This window comes from Pseudophryne corroboree, chromosome 9, assembly GCF_028390025.1.
Source record: "Pseudophryne corroboree isolate aPseCor3 chromosome 9, aPseCor3.hap2, whole genome shotgun sequence".
Classification (NCBI taxonomy): Eukaryota; Metazoa; Chordata; class Amphibia; order Anura; family Myobatrachidae; genus Pseudophryne; species Pseudophryne corroboree.
In genome coordinates, this window is record NC_086452.1 from 61467816 (window position 1) to 61486274 (window position 18459).

Genomic DNA, 18459 nt, shown 5'->3' on the forward strand with positions numbered 1-18459 from the left:
CTGTGACCCCGGTGCAGTAAAGTGACGCTGCAAAATGGAAGCGCACTTTACAGCAGCGGTAGGCACAGCGCAGAAGAAGGACCCGGCGCCCGGCAGCCTCCTGAAGCAGCGCGGACTGGCTCCCTGGGCAGGTGAGTATATTATCCTGCTTGGGGGGTCCGCGGCGCGCGGGGATAGTCGCAACGGGGGGGTCGACCAGACAGCGGCGATGTCGGCGGGGGCGGCGCATGCGCAGCAGGACATTGGGTTATTTTATATGAAAAATACCCCGATGATGCTGCGAAGAGGCATCGCAGTGACAGAGCTTGACCGCAAGCTCTGTTCCTGCATGTGATAATTGATACATCCCTGCGATGTAATCAATTATCCCAGTGCGAGTTTGGGTGATTTTATCACCTGTCATCCACATCCTGGATGTGGATGGTGATAAATAGGCCCCTTAATCTGGCACTGGTTATATTGTTTCTATGCAGGGTAAATACTAGAGATGAGCGCCGGAAATTTTTCGGGTTTTGTGTTTTGGTTTTGGGTTCGGTTCCGCGGCCGTGTTTTGGGTTCGACCGCGTTTTGGCAAAACCTCACCAAATTTTTTTTGTCGGATTCGGGTGTGTTTTGGATTCGGGTGTTTTTTTCAAAAAACACTAAAAAACAGCTTAAATCATAGAATTTGGGGGTCATTTTGATCCCAAAGTATTATTAACCTCAAAAACCATAATTTACACTCATTTTCAGTCTATTCTGAATACCTCACACCTCACAATATTATTTTTAGTCCTAAAATTTGCACCTAGGTCGTTGGATGACTAAGCTAAGCGACCCTAGTGGCCGACACAAACACCGGGCCCATCTAGGAGTGTCACTGCAGTGTCACGCAGGATGTCCCTTCCAAAAAACCCTCCCCAAACAGCACATGACGCAAAGAAAAAAAGAGGCGCAATGAGGTAGCTGTGTGAGTAAGATAAGCGACCCTAGTGGCCGACACAAACACCGGGCCCATCTAGGAGTGTCACTGCAGTGTCACGCAGGATGTCCCTTCCAAAAAACCCTCCCCAAACAGCACATGACGCAAAGAAAAAAAGAGGCGCAATGAGGTAGCTGTGTGAGTAAGATAAGCGACCCTAGTGGCCGACACAAACACCGGGCCCATCTAGGAGTGTCACTGCAGTGTCACGCAGGATGTCCCTTCCAAAAAACCCTCCCCAAACAGCACATGACGCAAAGAAAAAAAGAGGCGCAATGAGGTAGCTGTGTGAGTAAGATAAGCGACCCTAGTGGCCGACACAAACACCGGGCCCATCTAGGAGTGTCACTGCAGTGTCACGCAGGATGTCCCTTCCAAAAAACCCTCCCCAAACAGCACATGACGCAAAGAAAAAAAGAGGCGCAATGAGGTAGCTGTGTGAGTAAGATAAGCGACCCTAGTGGCCGACACAAACACCGGGCCCATCTAGGAGTGGCACTGCAGTGTCACGCAGGATGTCCCTTCCAAAAAACCCTCCCCAAACAGCACATGTCGCAAAGAAAAATTAAAGAAAAAAGAGGTGCAAGATGGAATTGTCCTTGGGCCCTCCCACCCACCCTTATGTTGTATAAACAGGACATGCACACTTTAACCAACCCATCATTTCAGTGACAGGGTCTGCCACACGACTGTGACTGAAATGACGGGTTGGTTTGGACCCCCACCAAAAAAGAAGCAATTAATCTCTCCTTGCACAAACTGGCTCTACAGAGGCAAGATGTCCACCTCATCATCATCCTCCGATATATCACCGTGTACATCCCCCTCCTCACAGATTATCAATTCGTCCCCACTGGAATCCACCATCTCAGCTCCCTGTGTACTTTGTGGAGGCAATTGCTGCTGGTCAATGTCTCCACGGAGGAATTGATTATAATTCATTTTAATGAACATCATCTTCTCCACATTTTCTGGATGTAACCTCGTACGCCGATTGCTGACAAGGTGAGCGGCGGCACTAAACACTCTTTCGGAGTACACACTTGTGGGAGGGCAACTTAGGTAGAATAAAGCCAGTTTGTGCAAGGGCCTCCAAATTGCCTCTTTTTCCTGCCAGTATAAGTACGGACTGTGTGACGTGCCTACTTGGATGCGGTCACTCATATAATCCTCCACCATTCTTTCAATGGTGAGAGAATCATATGCAGTGACAGTAGACGACATGTCCGTAATCGTTGTCAGGTCCTTCAGTCCGGACCAGATGTCAGCATCAGCAGTCGCTCCAGACTGCCCTGCATCACCGCCAGCGGGTGGGCTCGGAATTCTGAGCCTTTTCCTCGCACCCCCAGTTGCGGGAGAATGTGAAGGAGGAGATGTTGACAGGTCGCGTTCCGCTTCACTTGACAATTTTGTCACCTGCAGGTCTTTCAACCCCAGCAGACTTGTGTCTGCCGGAAAGAGAGATCCAAGGTAGGCTTTAAATCTAGGATCGAGCACGGTGGCCAAAATATAGTGCTCTGATTTCAACAGATTGACCACCCGTGAATCCTTGTTAAGCGAATTAAGGGCTCCATCCACAAGTCCCACATGCCTAGCGGAATCGCTCCGTGTTAGCTCCTCCTTCAATGTCTCCAGCTTCTTCTGCAAAAGCCTGATGAGGGGAATGACCTGACTCAGGCTGGCAGTGTCTGAACTGACTTCACGTGTGGCAAGTTCAAAGGGCATCAGAACCTTGCACAACGTTGAAATCATTCTCCACTGCGCTTGAGACAGGTGCATTCCACCTCCTATATCGTGCTCAATTGTATAGGCTTGAATGGCCTTTTGCTGCTCCTCCAACCTCTGAAGCATATAGAGGGTTGAATTCCACCTCGTTACCACTTCTTGCTTCAGATGATGGCAGGGCAGGTTCAGTAGTTTTTGGTGGTGCTCCAGTCTTCTGTACGTGGTGCCTGTACGCCGAAAGTGTCCCGCAATTCTTCTGGCCACCGACAGCATCTCTTGCACGCCCCTGTCGTTTTTTAAATAATTCTGCACCACCAAATTCAAGGTATGTGCAAAACATGGGACGTGCTGGAATTTGCCCATATTTAATGCACACACAATATTGCTGGCGTTGTCCGATGCCACAAATCCACAGGAGAGTCCAATTGGGGTAAGCCATTCCGCGATGATCTTCCTCAGTTGCCGTAAGAGGTTTTCAGCTGTGTGCGTATTCTGGAAAGCGGTGATACAAAGCGTAGCCTGCCTAGGAAAGAGTTGGCGTTTGCGAGATGCTGCTACTGGTGCCGCCGCTGCTGTTCTTGCGGCGGGAGTCCATACATCTACCCAGTGGGCTGTCACAGTCATATAGTCCTGACCCTGCCCTGCTCCACTTGTCCACATGTCCGTGGTTAAGTGGACATTGGGTACAACTGCATTTTTTAGGACACTGGTGAGTCTTTTTCTGACGTCCGTGTACATTCTCGGTATCGCCTGCCTAGAGAAGTGGAACCTAGATGGTATTTGGTAACGGGGGCACACTGCCTCAATAAATTGTCTAGTTCCCTGTGAACTAACGGCGGATACCGGACGCACGTCTAACACCAACATAGTTGTCAAGGCCTCAGTTATCCGCTTTGCAGCAGGATGACTGCTGTGATATTTCATCTTCCTCGCAAAGGACTGTTGGACAGTCAATTGCTTACTGGAAGTAGTACAAGTGGGCTTACGACTTCCCCTCTGGGATGACGATCGACTCCCAGCAGCAACAACAGCAGTGCCAGCAGCAGTAGGCATTACACTCAAGGATGCATCGGAGGAATCCCAGGCAGGAGAGGACTCGTCAGAATTGCCAGTGACATGGCCTGCAGGACTATTGGCATTCCTGGGTAAGGAGGAAATTGACACTGAGGGAGTTGGTGGGGTGGTTTGCGTGAGCTTGGTTACAAGAGGAAGGGATTTACTGGTCAGTGGACTGCTTCCGCTGTCGCCCAAAGTTTTTGAACTTGTCACTGACTTATTATGAATGCGCTGCAGGTGACGTATAAGGGAGGATGTTCCGAGGTGGTTAACGTCCTTACCCCTACTTATTACAGCTTGACAAAGGCAACACACGGCTTGACAAATGTTGTCCGCATTTCTGGTGAAATACTTCCACACCGAAGAGCTGATTTTTTTTGTATTTTGACCAGGCATGTCAATGGCCCTATTCCTCCCACGGACAACAGGTGTCTCCCCGGGTGCCTGACTTAAACAAACCACCTCACCATCAGAATCCTCCTGGTCAATTTCCTCCCCAGCGCCAGCAACACCCATATCCTCCTCATCCTGGTGTACTTCAACACTGACATCTTCAATCTGACTATCAGGAACTGGACTGCGGGTGCTCCTTCCAGCACTTGCAGGGGGCGTGCAAATGGTGGAAGGCGCATGCTCTTCACGTCCAGTGTTGGGAAGGTCAGGCATCGCAACCGACACAATTGGACTCTCCTTGTGGATTTGGGATTTCGAAGAACGCACAGTTCTTTGCGGTGCTTTTGCCAGCTTGAGTCTTTTCAGTTTTCTAGCGAGAGGCTGAGTGCTTCCATCCTCATGTGAAGCTGAACCACTAGCCATGAACATAGGCCAGGGCCTCAGCCGTTCCTTGCCACTCCGTGTGGTAAATGGCATATTGGCAAGTTTACGCTTCTCCTCCGACAATTTTATTTTAGGTTTTGGAGTCCTTTTTTTACTGATATTTGGTGTTTTGGATTTGACATGCTCTGTACTATGACATTGGGCATCGGCCTTGGCAGACGACGTTGCTGGCATTTCATCGTCTCGGCCATGACTAGTGGCAGCAGCTTCAGCACGAGGTGGAAGTGGATCTTGATCTTTCCCTAATTTTGGAACCTCAACATTTTTGTTCTCCATATTTTAATAGGCACAACTAAAAGGCACCTCAGGTAAACAATGGAGATGGATGGATACTAGTATACTTATGGATGGACTGCCGAGTGCCGACACAGAGGTAGCTACAGCCGTGGACTAACGTACTGTGTCTGCTGCTAATATAGACTGGATGATTGATAATGAGATGAAATCAATATATATATGTATGTATATATAATATCACTAGTACTGCAGCCGGACAGGTAGATAATATATTTATTAGGTAATGATGACTGATGACGGACCTGCTGGTCACTGTCAGCTCAGCAGCACCGCAGACTGCTACAGTAAGCTACTATACTATAGTAGTATGTACAAAGAAGAAAGAAAAAAAAAAAAACACGGGTAGGTGGTATACAATTATGGATGGACTGCCGAGTGCCGACACAGAGGTAGCTACAGCCGTGGACTAACGTACTGTGTCTGCTGCTAATATAGACTGGATGATTGATAATGAGATGAAATCAATATATATATGTATGTATATATAATATCACTAGTACTGCAGCCGGACAGGTAGATAATATATTTATTAGGTAATGATGACTGATGACGGACCTGCTGGACACTGTCAGCTCAGCAGCACCGCAGACTGCTACAGTAAGCTACTATACTCTATAGTAGTATGTACAAAGAAGAAAGAAAAAAAAAAAACCACGGGTAGGTGGTATACAATTATGGATGGACTGCCGAGTGCCGACACAGAGGTAGCTACAGCCGTGGACTAACGTACTGTGTCTGCTGCTAATATAGACTGGATGATTGATAATGAGATGAAATCAATATATATATGTATGTATATATAATATCACTAGTACTGCAGCCGGACAGGTAGATAATATATTTATTAGGTAATGATGACTGATGACGGACCTGCTGGACACTGTCAGCTCAGCAGCACCGCAGACTGCTACAGTAAGCTACTATACTCTATAGTAGTATGTACAAAGAAGAAAGAAAAAAAAAAAACCACGGGTAGGTGGTATACAATTATGGATGGACTGCCGAGTGCCGACACAGAGGTAGCTACAGCCGTGGACTAACGTACTGTGTCTGCTGCTAATATAGAGTCTAGACTGGATGATAAATTACTGATAATGAGATGAAATCAATATAATATCACTAGTACTGCAGCCGGACAGGTACTATATATATTTATTATGTAATGACTGATGACGGACCTGCTGGACACTGTCAGGTCAGCACAGCACCGCAGACTGCTACAGTAAGCTACTATAGTAGTATGTATAAAGAAGAATGAAAAAAAAAAAAACCACGGGTAGGTGGTATACAATATTATATATATATATATATATTATATACAATTATATATATATATATATATATATATATATATTAAACTGGTGGTGATTGATTATTAAACTGGTGGTCACTTCAGGACAGGTCACGTTGCAACTTGCAACTAGTACTCCGAGGCCTAAGCAGACAATCACAAAATATATTATTATACTGGTGGTCAGTGTGGTCACAACAATGGCAGTGTGGCACTGACTCTGGCAGCAAAAGTGTGCACTGTACGTTATATGTACTCCTGAGTCCTGCTCTCAGACTCTAACTGCTCCCCACTGTCAGTGTCTTCCCCACAAGTCAGATAATACACTTACAGTCACACTATCTAATCTATAAATATCACTTCAGCAAGTAGTATAGTAGTATACAGTAGTACTCCTCCTAATAATGCTCCCCGAAAATACTGTGTCTCTCTCTTCTCTAAACGGAGAGGACGTCAGCCACGTCCTCTCCCTATGACTCTCAATGCACGTGTGAAAATGGCGGCGACGCGCGGCTCCTTATATAGAATCCGAGTCTCGCGATAGAATCCGAGCCTCGCGAGAATCCGACAGCGTGATGATGACGTTCGGGCGCGCTCGGGTTAGCCGAGCAAGGCGGGAAGATCCGAGCCTGCTCGGACCCGTGTAAAAAACCTGAAGTTCGGGCGGGTTCGGATTCAGAGGAACCGAACCCGCTCATCTCTAGTAAATACTGGCCGCTTTATTATTACACTGCAATTTAGATTTCAGTTTGAACACACCCCACCCAAATCTAATGGTGGGTACACACTAGGCAACGTGCTCTATGAGCGCCGCCGCCTAGTGTTTCCCCGGGCTAGGGTGGTCAGCGGCCCAGCATACACGACGACCATATTGCTCAGTGACGTCACGCAGCGGGCGTATGGGACTCAAGGTCAACAGCAATTAGGTCGACACCTATTAGGTCGACACCCTTTGGTCGACAGTGGGTAGGTCAACACTAGAAATGGGTTGACATGGACATTAGGTCAACATGAACAAGGTCGACATGAGTTTTTTATTTTGTTTTGGTGTCGTTTTCTCCGTACAGTGACGGGGAACCCCAATTAGTGCACCGCATCCGCTTGCATGGCTTGCTTTGCTCGCCATGCTTTGGGCAAGGTGCCTCGCTGCACTCTGCACAGGTTACCATTCCCAATCGTAGTCCACGTGGATCAGATTCATAAAGTATGAAAAGTACCACAAAAAAAAGAAGTGAAAAACTCATGTCGACCAAATGGGTGTCGACCTAATTGGTGTCAACCTAGAGTCCGGATACCACGCAGCGGCCGGGCTGTGCAGGCTGCTCCTGGATGACAGTCCAGATTGATCTGCCTGCACGGCCGACAGCGAGGGTCGGTAATGACCCGCGGGGCCGCGCATCGCTCATCGTCAGCAGCATACACACTTGCAGTGAAAATGAGCGACACCTCTCAGGAAAGGTGAAAATGAGCGACGTCGCTCATTTTCTCAGCAAGTGTGTAGGCACCTTAACTCTCTCTGCACATGTTACATCTGCCCCACCTGCAGTGCACATGGGTGGTAATTCAGATCTGATCGCTGTGCGTTCCTATGTGTAGCAGAGCTGCTAAAATCAGTGTGTGCAGTCTCTGCGCAGCCCAGGACTTACTCTTCCAGTGCGATAGCATCCTGCTGATTGGGGCCGGAGCTGACGTCAGACACCCTCCCTGAAAACACTTGGAAACGTCTGCGTTTTTCTAGACACTCCCTGAAAACGGTCAGTTGCCACCCACAAACGGCTTTCTCCTGTTAATCACCTTGCGTACGCCCGTGCGAATGGATCCTTTGCACCATCCCGTCACTGACCGGCGAAGCCCTGTGCATTGTGGTGCATACTCATGCACAGTTTGGACCCGATCGCCCACTGTGCGAAAACACACAGCAGTGATCAGATCTGAATTACCCCCATGGTTTTGACCAATTGCTAAGCTTTTTGGTTTGCTAACAACCCGGAATAACCCCCTTAGAACGGTACAAACACACATACGGGGAAGGTGTGTGTGTGTGCGGTATGTTAGATAGACTACTAGTCTCACTCAGGTCAACAGTGTCTAGGTCGACCACTATTGGTCGACAGTAAGTTGGTCGACATGTTTTCTAGGTCGACAGGGACTCTAGGTTGACTTGTACAAGGTTGACATGAGTTTTTTTAGTTTTTTGGTGTCCTTTTCTTTGTAGAGTGATCGGGAACCCCAATTAGTGCACCGTGTCCCCTCGCATGGCTCGTGAACTTCGGGCAAGGCGCCTCGCACCGCTACCGCTGCGCTCGGCACAGGTTACCGTTACCAATTGTAGTCCAAAATGGAGAAGAAAATTGTGAAAAGCTCATGTCGACCTAGTACATGTCGACCTAGTGTCCCTGTCGACCTAGAAACCATGTCGACCTACTAACTGTCGACCAATAGTGGTCGACCTAGACATTATCAACCGAAGTCTTGTCGACCTAGAGACCGGATCCCATACAGCGGGGTCCATGGGAGCCAGCTCTGTGGGTACTTGAGAATGCCTAATATTTATGCTGTCACTATCCATGTTTGAGTTATATAGGGGGTGATGAGAGCTGGGCAGTACGGATGGTGTATGGTGAGCATTACTGCCTCACAGCACTGAGGTCATGGGTTTGATTCCCACCATGGCCCTAACTGTGTGGAGTTTGTATATTCTCCCCGTACTTGTGTGGGTTTTCTCAGGGTACTCCGGTTACAGTAAATGTGCTAGTGGTAAGTTCCACTGGGGCAGGGACTGATGTGAATGACCAAAATACTCTCTGTAAAGCGCTGCGGAATATGTGTGCGCTATATAAATAACCGCAATCATTTTTAAATGTTTTCTTCTAGGGCTGTGACTTTCCGCAATCCCATTGGCCCTGAAGTTGACTGACAGAGATCCTGGATATAGGGGTCCATACTATGCCCAGAAACACTAATTTGAAGGGAAGTGTGTTGATTAAATTGTGTTGGGATCTGGGAAACCCTTAGCCCTCCTGCGACTTTTGCTAAATGCATTGCTTTATCTTTAATAGAGTACTTCTCTTTTCAACATTGTATATATATCATCAGGAAGACTATGTTCTACTAGATTCATATAATGGCTTTGTGCTGTGCCCCAGACACACAAATAAACGACACTGCCTGGTGATATAAAGACATGGATGGAAAGCACAGACTCTATAGCGCATGTGTAAGTGGGGGAACGCTGTGGGCACAGCCTGAGTTACAGCGCAAGTGTAGTAAGTGACATATACTGTAATAGAGGTGACGTGATGCTATGATCGGCACCAGCAGGCCGTCACCATGCTTATTATTACATAAAAGATGTCATTCCCGGAGATGAGATCAATGACTCAGCTCATCTATAGCTCAACTACACAGCGACATACGGTACTCGGGTTCATTGGAGATTGGGCGGCGCATCTACACAGAAACATACGGTATTCGGAGTTCCGGGTTTACTGCTTGGTCTTCCGGCTACACCGTAATGATTGGAGATCACGGGAGGAGAAGAGCAGCGCCCGGGGCCCGTATATTCTCCCGCACACGGTAACTGCCCATTACACTGACAGCCTCCTCTACACACACACAGTGTATCTCCCCAATCTAGATGTTCTGTATGTACAATGAAATTATAATATAAGTATATTTACTGTATATATACCTCGACACTGACAGGACATTTTGTGTGCATGGGCAGCTCCTGTGGATATATAGGGACTGTGCTGAAAGTAGGGTGGTACAGAGTACCATTAAGAAATATGGTGGTGGTAACCAGCCCACTGCTGGGGCATAATTTATAAGGAACATGTTTGTGTGTGGGACATAAAATGGTGTCAGTGGCATAACTGTGTGTGACATAATATGTGATAGGCATTATGGTGTGTGGTGTAATATACAAGGCATTACGGTGTGTGGCATAATGTGTAATAAGCATTACGGTGTGTGGCATAATGTGAAATGGGCATTACGGTTTGTGGTGTAATGGGTATTGGGGTTTGTGGTATAATGTGTAATGGGTATTACGGTGTGTGGCGTAATGTGTAATAAGCATTACGGTGCGTGGCATAATGTGTAATAAGCATTACGGTGCGTGGCATAATGTGTATTGGGCATTACGGTGCGTGGCATAATGTGTAATGGGCATTATGGTGTGTGGCATACTGTGTAATGGGCATTATGGTGTGTGGCATAATGTGTAATGGGCATTATGGTGTGTGGCATAATGGGTAATGGGCATTACGGTGTGTGGTGTAATGGGTATTACGGTGTGTGGCATAATGTGTAATGGGCATTACGGTGTCTTGCATAATGTGTAATGGGCATTACGGTGTCTGGCATAATGTGTAATGGACATTACGGTGTCTGCTATAATGTGTAATGGGCATTACGGTGTTTGGCATAATGTGTAAGGGTCATTATGGTGTGTGGCATAATGTGGCCATGCCCCTATTGTCATGTAGCCACTCCCCTAGTTGTGTGACCACACACCCCTCACTACATGTGACCACGCCCATTTTAACTCTCAGTACCACTAAGAAAAAATTTCTACTTGCTCCACTGATGGTTCCACCAGTGCCGTTTCTTGCGGCGGGCGAGCCGTACAACCGCACGGGGCGCCCGCCGCGGCACTTCTTGAACACTTCAAAATCCCCCCTCCTCCCGAGTACCCAGCTCGGGGGGCGGAGTTTCGCGGAATGACGCGGTGCGTCATGACGTCACGATGCAATCGCGTCATTCCGCAAAACTCCGCCCCCCGAGCTGGGTACTCGGGAGGAGGGAAGAGGGGGAGCCAAGCCGGCGGCGCCGCGAAGAGGAGGGAGAGGCGGCGAAGAGCGGGAAGAACCGCTTCAACTGTAAGTCAGCCTCTTCCTCTCTCTCTCCCCCCACCCCCTCTGCCACCTGCCATCATGTATAAAAAGGGGACACTTGCCTGCCGTACTGTGTAAAATGGGGACACCTGCCTGCCGTACTGTGTAAAATGGGGACACCTGCCTGCCGTACTGTGTAAAATGGGGACACCTGCCTGCCGTACTGTGTAAAATGGGGACACCTGCCTGCCATAATGTGTAAAATGGGGACAGCTGCCTGCCATAATGTGTAAAATGGGGACACCTGCCTGCAGTACTGTGTAAAATGGGGACACCTGCCTGCAGTACTGTGTAAAATGGGGACACCTGCCTGCTGTCCTGTGTAAAATGGGGACACCTGCCTGCCATAATGTGTAAAATGGAGACACTCCTCTTCCATAATGTGTAAAATGGGGACAGTTGCCTGCCGCACTGTGTAAAATAGGGACTCTTGTCTGCCGCACTGTGTAAAATGGGGACACCTGCCTGCCGTACTGTGTAAAATGGGGACTCTTGCCTGCCACGCTGTGTAAAATGGGGACACCTGCCTGTCGCACTGTGTAAAATGGGGACACGTGCCTGCCGTACTGTATAAAATGGGGACGCTTGCCTGCCGTACTGTGTAAAATGGGGACACGTGCCTGCTGTATTGTGTAAAACGGGGACTCTTGCCTGCCGTACTGTGTAAAATGGGGACACGTGTCTGCCGTATTGTGTAAAATGGGGACATGTGCCTGCCGTACTGTGTAAAATGGGGACACGTGCCTGCCGTACTGTGTAAAATGGGGACTCTTGCCTGCCGTACTGTGTAAAATGGAGACCTGTGCCTGCCGTATTGTGTAAAATGGGGTCTCTTGCCCGCCGTACTGTGTAAAATGGGGACTCTTGCCTGCCGTACTGTGTAAAATGGGGACCTGTGCCTGCCGTATTGTGTAAAATGGGGTCTCTTGCCCGCCGTACTGTGTAAAATGGGGACTCTTGCCTGCCGTACTGTGTAAAATGGGGACACGTGCCTGCCGTATTGTGTAAAATGGGGGCTCTTGCCTGACGTACTGTATAAAATGGGGACGCTTGCCTGCCGTACTGTGTAAAATGGGGACACGTGCCTGCTGTATTGTGTAAAACGGGGACTCTTGCCTGCCGTACTGTGTAAAATGGGGACACGTGCCTGCCGTATTGTGTAAAATGGGGGCTCTTGCCTGACGTACTGTATAAAATGGGGACGCTTGCCTGCCGTACTGTGTAAAATGGGGACACGTGCCTGCTGTATTGTGTAAAACGGGGACTCTTGCCTGCCGTACTGTGTAAAATGGGGACACGTGTCTGCCGTATTGTGTAAAATGGGGACACGTGCCTGCTGTATTGTGTAAAACGGGGACTCTTGCCTGCCGTACTGTGTAAAATGGGGACACGTGTCTGCCGTATTGTGTAAAATGGGGACACGTGCCTGCCGTACTGTGTAAAATGGGGACACGTGCCTGCCGTACTGTGTAAAATGGGGACACGTGCCTGCCGTACTGTGTAAAATGGGGACTCTTACCTGCCGTAATGTGGAAAATGGGGACTCTTGCCTGCCGTACTGTGTAAAATGGGGACACGTGCCTGCTGTATTGTGTAAAACGGGGACTCTTGCCTGCCGTACTGTGTAAAATGGGGACACGTGTCTGCCGTATTGTGTAAAATGGGGACACGTGCCTGCCGTACTGTGTAAAATGGGGACACGTGCCTGCCGTACTGTGTAAAATGGGGACTCTTACCTGCCGTAATGTGGAAAATGGGGACTCTTGCCTGCCGTACTGTGTAAAATGGGGACACGTGCCTGCTGTATTGTGTAAAACGGGGACTCTTGCCTGCCGTACTGTGTAAAATGGGGACACGTGTCTGCCGTATTGTGTAAAATGGGGACACGTGCCTGCCGTACTGTGTAAAATGGGGACTCTTACCTGCCGTAATGTGGAAAATGGGGACTCTTGCCTGCCGTAACGTGTAAAATGGGGATTTAATGTATCAGGGCATTGCGGTGTATTATTTATTATTTATTTATTAACAGTTTCTTATATAGCGCAGCAAATTCCGTTGCACTTTACAATTTGAAGTAACAATAACAAACTGGGTGATAAACAGTCATAGAGGTAGGAAGGCCCTGCTCGCAAGCTTACAATCTATAGGGAAATAGGCATGTGTACACAAGGAAAGGTGCTATCTGTTGCATAGAATGAGAAGACATGTGAGGATATGTGTGGACTGTACAGAGTGGATGCAATTTGATAGGAAGGTTTATGAAAGTTATGTGGGCGGTTCTGGAATTTGATACGCTTGCCTAAAGAGGTGCGTTTTCAGGGAACGCTTGAAGGTTTGGAGACTAGAGGAGAATCTTATTGTGTGTGGTAGGGCATTCCACAGAGTGGGTGCAGCCCGATGAAAGTCCTGCAGTCGTGAGTGGGAGCGAGTAATGAGTGTGGATGAGAGACGCAGATCTTGTGAAGAGCGGAGAGGTCGGGTTGGGAGATATTTTGAGATAAGCGAAGTGATGTACGTTGGTGTAGTTTGGTTAATGGCCTTGTGTGTGAGTAAAAGTATTTTATATTGAATGCGGTAGAGTACAGGTAACCAATGGAGGGACTGACAGAGTGGATCTGCAGACGATGAACGTCTAGCGAGGAAGATAAGCCTCGCCGCTGCATTCAGAATGGATTGTAGTGGTGAGAGTCTCGTTTTGGGAAGACCAGTTAGGAGACTATTGCAATAATCAATGCGGGAGATAATGAGAGCGTGGATTAGAGTTTTAGCAGTGTCTTGTGTAAGGTATGGTCGTATTTTGGATATGTTTTTTTATGTTTTATATGTTTTTTGGATATGTTGGTGTATGGCATAATATATATTTTTATTTTTTTCCTGTGCTCGCCGTGATCTGTCGGTGCAAGGTCAAAAACTGGGGTGTAAAGTAGTCGATTCAGACGAGGACACGCATATTTGACAGAGACCAGGCCCATTTTATCGAGGCCACGCCCCCTTTGCCGGGATACCTTTTACTTTTTATATCTATGGGTGGGGGGCACATTTTTATGTTATGCCAATGAGGGGGGGGGGGGGTGCATTTTTAAATCTCGCACTGGGAGCCAAATTGGCTAGAAACAGCCCTGGGTTCCACTCCCCCCCCCCCCCCCCCCCACCTGGAACAGTTACAGTGTCAGATAGTGCTGGGCGATTTAGTATATAACATTTACCTCAGGTGGGAATTCATGAGGTTACAGAACGCTTTCTGCGGCCCCCAATTTACACGTATGCAAAACACTGTATCGTGGTGGTCTCAGAATAATGCCACATTGGCACATGGGGGCCACAGCTAAAATATATGAACACTGCTGGTTTACAGACACAATAAGGGGAACGGAATTCTATGTGATGGCCACAAAAGTCAGGTGAAATCACTGCCACCAGTGTCATTCATTCTTCTTCGCACCCCATAGATAAGCAAGGGAAAGGATTGGCTACTGGAATAGATGGTAATGCGTGCAGCCGCACGTCGCAGTGATGTCCAATAGCATATCATGAGTAACTGATTTCCCCCCCTTTGATTGCCCATGTGGAAAAATGAGTGAACAAAAAGCATAGTATATATCAACATAATGTAATATATGTAACATCTAGTGTGTGTGTGTGGGGGGACACATAAAAATGAATGGACTGGAGGGTTGGCTGGGAGTTATCACACCTTTATAGGATGAGCTAATGTGTTCTTTGGGTACAACCACCGGGTGTGGTTCATTTTATCGACAGTATATAGGTCGACAATGTTTAGGTCGACCACTATAGGTCGACAGTCACTAGGTCGACATGGATGGAAGGTCGACATGTGCTAGGTCGACAGGTCTAAAGGTCAACATGAGGGCAAAAAAATTTTTTGGTGTCGTTTTCTTCGTAGAGTGACCGGGATCCCAAATTAGTGCACCGCGTTCGCTCGCCATGCTTCGGGCATGGTGCTTTCGCTCCGCTACCGCTTCGCTCGGCACACTTTACCGTTCCAATCATAGTCCACGTGGATCGTTAAGTATGAAAAAATAAAAAAAAATAAAAAATGTGAAAAACTCATGTCGACCTTTAGACCTGTCGACATAGAAACCCTGTCGACCTTCCATCCATGTCGACCTAGTGGCTGTCGACCTATAGTGGTCGACCTAAACATTGTCGACCTAGACACTGTCGATCTTCAGACCGGATCCCACAACCACCTTGATGTTTTGAGTGTGCAGGAGTAAAGAGGAGCCTGAGCCTGAGGAGGAGGAGGAGGAGGAGGAGGAGGAGGAGGATTGCAGCATTTCCTACCCGCCTCACACCTCATGTCTCTTGCACACCGAACCAGAATAAAAAATGCAGTAACCCCTGGTAACCAGCCAGCGATCAGCTTTGATCAGTCACCTGATGTTACATAGGTTGCTATGGGTTACAGCACGTGGTGAGTTGCACACACAGTAACTGAGACACACTATGTTCTGTGCTGACCACACCAGGAAACTATCTGATAGAACTAATGACTCATATAATTATGGATTTATATATCACCAGCTCCCTCCATCTGAGATAACGAAGGTGACTCATGGTTTTACACCCAGCTTATTGTTATTCTGCAGGGATCATGCACATTGCAGTAAGGAGATACATTTTAGGTGTGTTTATGCAGCCTTGTGCTATAATAACTATGATCGTCTCATTGTTTCCAGTTGTTTCAGTAAAAGATTCGGCCCTCTGGATCAGCTCCCATGACAACCCCAGCTATGCAGGACCACAATAACCCGCGCCGGCTCCTGGGCCATATCCGCTGCGTCTTGGAGTGTATTGACTGCTTCCGTCGCGCACAGCCGCTCCCTGAAGCCCTGTGTTACGTCCCCGGAGAAGTGCAGTACAAGATCTGCAAGGACCTCAGTGCCGCTTCTGCCTCCCGCTCCCTGCTGACCGTGTGGGAGACCCCGGGGTACTCAAAACAGAACCTTAAGAAACTTTCCCGCGCCACTGTTGAAGTCCGCAAAGGAAGCTGTATCAGGGCTACAGGGGAGGAATACGGAAACGCCAACGGCCTCTGGGTGAAGTTAAGCAAGGTGAGCATCTGATGGCCACTTGCGCAATACTATCATCCACTCCGCTGGCAGGCTTTATTACAGGAGCCATGCACCTAGCGATAACAGTCTAGTTTTCGGTGTAGCTAAGGGAGTGAAAGATAAAGGGGGTCATTCCGACCTGATCGTAGCTGTGCTAAATTTAGCACAGCTACAATCACTGACACGCAGGGGGACACCCCCGCATGTCAGTCTGGCCTCGTCTCCCCCCCCCCCCCTTGCACAAATACAAAAGCATCGCACAGCAGCGATGCTTTTGTACTTGAAGAGTAGCTCCCAGCCAGCACAGCTCCTGCGTTAGTTAGTTGTCGCTGCCTGGGTCGTAGCGGCTGCATGTGATGTCACGCAGCCGCTGCGGCCTGCCCTTCCCCCCCCGCACGGTCCGGCCACGACTACGTTGGTTGGACCGCACCCCGAAAACGGCGCCCGGACACCGCCGTGCCGCCTCCTCCCGCCTCTGCCTGCCAATCAGGCAGAGGTGATCGCTAGGCAACGACGGCATGTGCCGGCGATGAACTATTGGTCACCAAATGGCTGTCACACAGAGCACCTCATACATAGGGGCCAATTGCTGATAAATGATAGAAAGAGATTTTCCACGTATTTATTGTGTAGCTCATCCAGGTGACCAATAACCATTTGATTAATTTATACTAAATATCAATTACTCACTTATCCCAAAAACCACAATTATATGACATACTATTCCACCAGGTTACTTAATCACATAGGTGATTATACTTATATCCTTGCTGGGTATTGAATCAATCATTTAATATATATCAGATTGAGACTAATAATTTCCGTATGCAGTCTTTGTTGTCAATAGCGGAATCTTATAACAGTCCGTTTAGTTAGTAATAGAACAGTCTCTTATTTTCAGCATAATGGCACATAACCACTGGTAGTTCTGGTGTCGCAGATTAGTCATATACTCTCTCTTTGTTTTGCCATATTCTGGGACCTGGGAGTAATGGTCCGTACACATTAGACGATGTCGCTCTGTGAGCGACGTCGTCTAATGTTTCCCCACCCAGGCCGGCCGCCGACTGTACAGCTCATATCGCTCAGTGACGTCACATCTCCGCCAGCCCTGCATGCAGGTCGTGGACGACGGTCCAGATCCTGCATGCATGCACTGGCGCCAGCGACGATCGTTGCCGACCCGCGGGGCCGCGCATCGGTCGTCGCTGGCGGCATGCACACTTGCCGATAAAATGAGCAACGTCGCTCAGGGAGGGGGAAAATGAGCGACATCGCTCATTTTATCGCCAAGTGTGTATGGGCCTTAAGTATCAATCCATGATTGTCCCAGGCAGTTCGATCTAGTTGGTCCAGACATTCCTTCTCAAGGCCAATTGTTTGGCAAAGCCTAAAAGATCTGACTTTAACGATGTGGCTCCTGATACTTTGATTCTTAAAAGTAGTGACTTTGGGGCCCGTTTATAATTAAATATTTGCAGCTTATTCCCCAGGTTACTGCAGATATTAAGTATCACGTCCATATATCACAGAGGGACCGCAGCAGATATCTCTGTCCTCCACTCCTGACAGCAGCTGCAGCCCTCAATGAGTTTCTATGCATAATATGATGCTGTCAGATTTACCAAGCTCAAAATGCAAAGTATTCCCAAGCTGGTCCCTCGCCAAGATGAGGATGGCGTTAGCTCGTTGTAGTCTATGGGCTACACTTCGCAAAAGTCACAGAGAGAGAGAACCTTCCCAGCAGAAGCCACCACACATGTCCACGAGTCCTTCAACCACTCTGAACACATTGCAGAGACAGACTCCCTGTCCGTGCAGGTGTTCAGTGTTACATTGCATACTGCAGTGTGATTCTGGGAGCTAGTATCGTCCCCAGACTGTATTGATAAATGGGCCCCTTTGTGATTTGGATACTCTCCTAGTCCCACATACACCGTAGGGTTATATTTATGAAGCAAGCGGCAGCTTCTCGGTGGGTTGGAGCTGAAAGTTTAAAGTGCAGTGTAAAGCGGCGCTCACAGTCCGTGTACACTAAGTGGTGGCTTAAAAAAAAGTAATCACTTTCTAAATATAGCCCAAAGCTTCCATGTTGCAAGAAACAGGTTACTTTCCATCTTTCTGTTCCTCCAGGGGACTCTGGACTGTCTTTGCTGCATCCTCAGTGTGTCTGCGCTATTGGTGCAGGGTTGATCAGTCTGATGTTCCCTAAAATTGCTTAGTGTAACCTTTAACTTTATTCTTAAGGCTCTTCAGGGCATTCTTTTGAGCCCCACCATTAAGTCCTCTTGTGCTTCCTCCATGACATCAACTTGCTGT

At 48.1% G+C, this 18459-nt stretch overlaps 1 protein-coding gene across 2 annotated transcripts in view; it reads left to right on the forward strand.

The window, feature by feature from the left end:
* The window catches only part of HECTD3 (HECT domain E3 ubiquitin protein ligase 3), a 152879-nt gene that overhangs the window by 63830 nt on the left and 70590 nt on the right, over positions 1-18459 (forward strand). Inside the window, exons 1-2 of one of the 2 annotated variants that reach the window (XM_063939432.1) lie at positions 9452-9743; positions 15766-16140. In XM_063939432.1, the coding sequence (XP_063795502.1) occupies positions 15805-16140 (336 nt within the window). In that variant the 5' untranslated portion in view covers positions 9452-9743; positions 15766-15804. Of the gene's footprint in view, positions 1-9451; positions 9744-15765; positions 16141-18459 lie in introns of those variants that run through there. The other variant, XM_063939433.1, reaches the window with a different exon arrangement.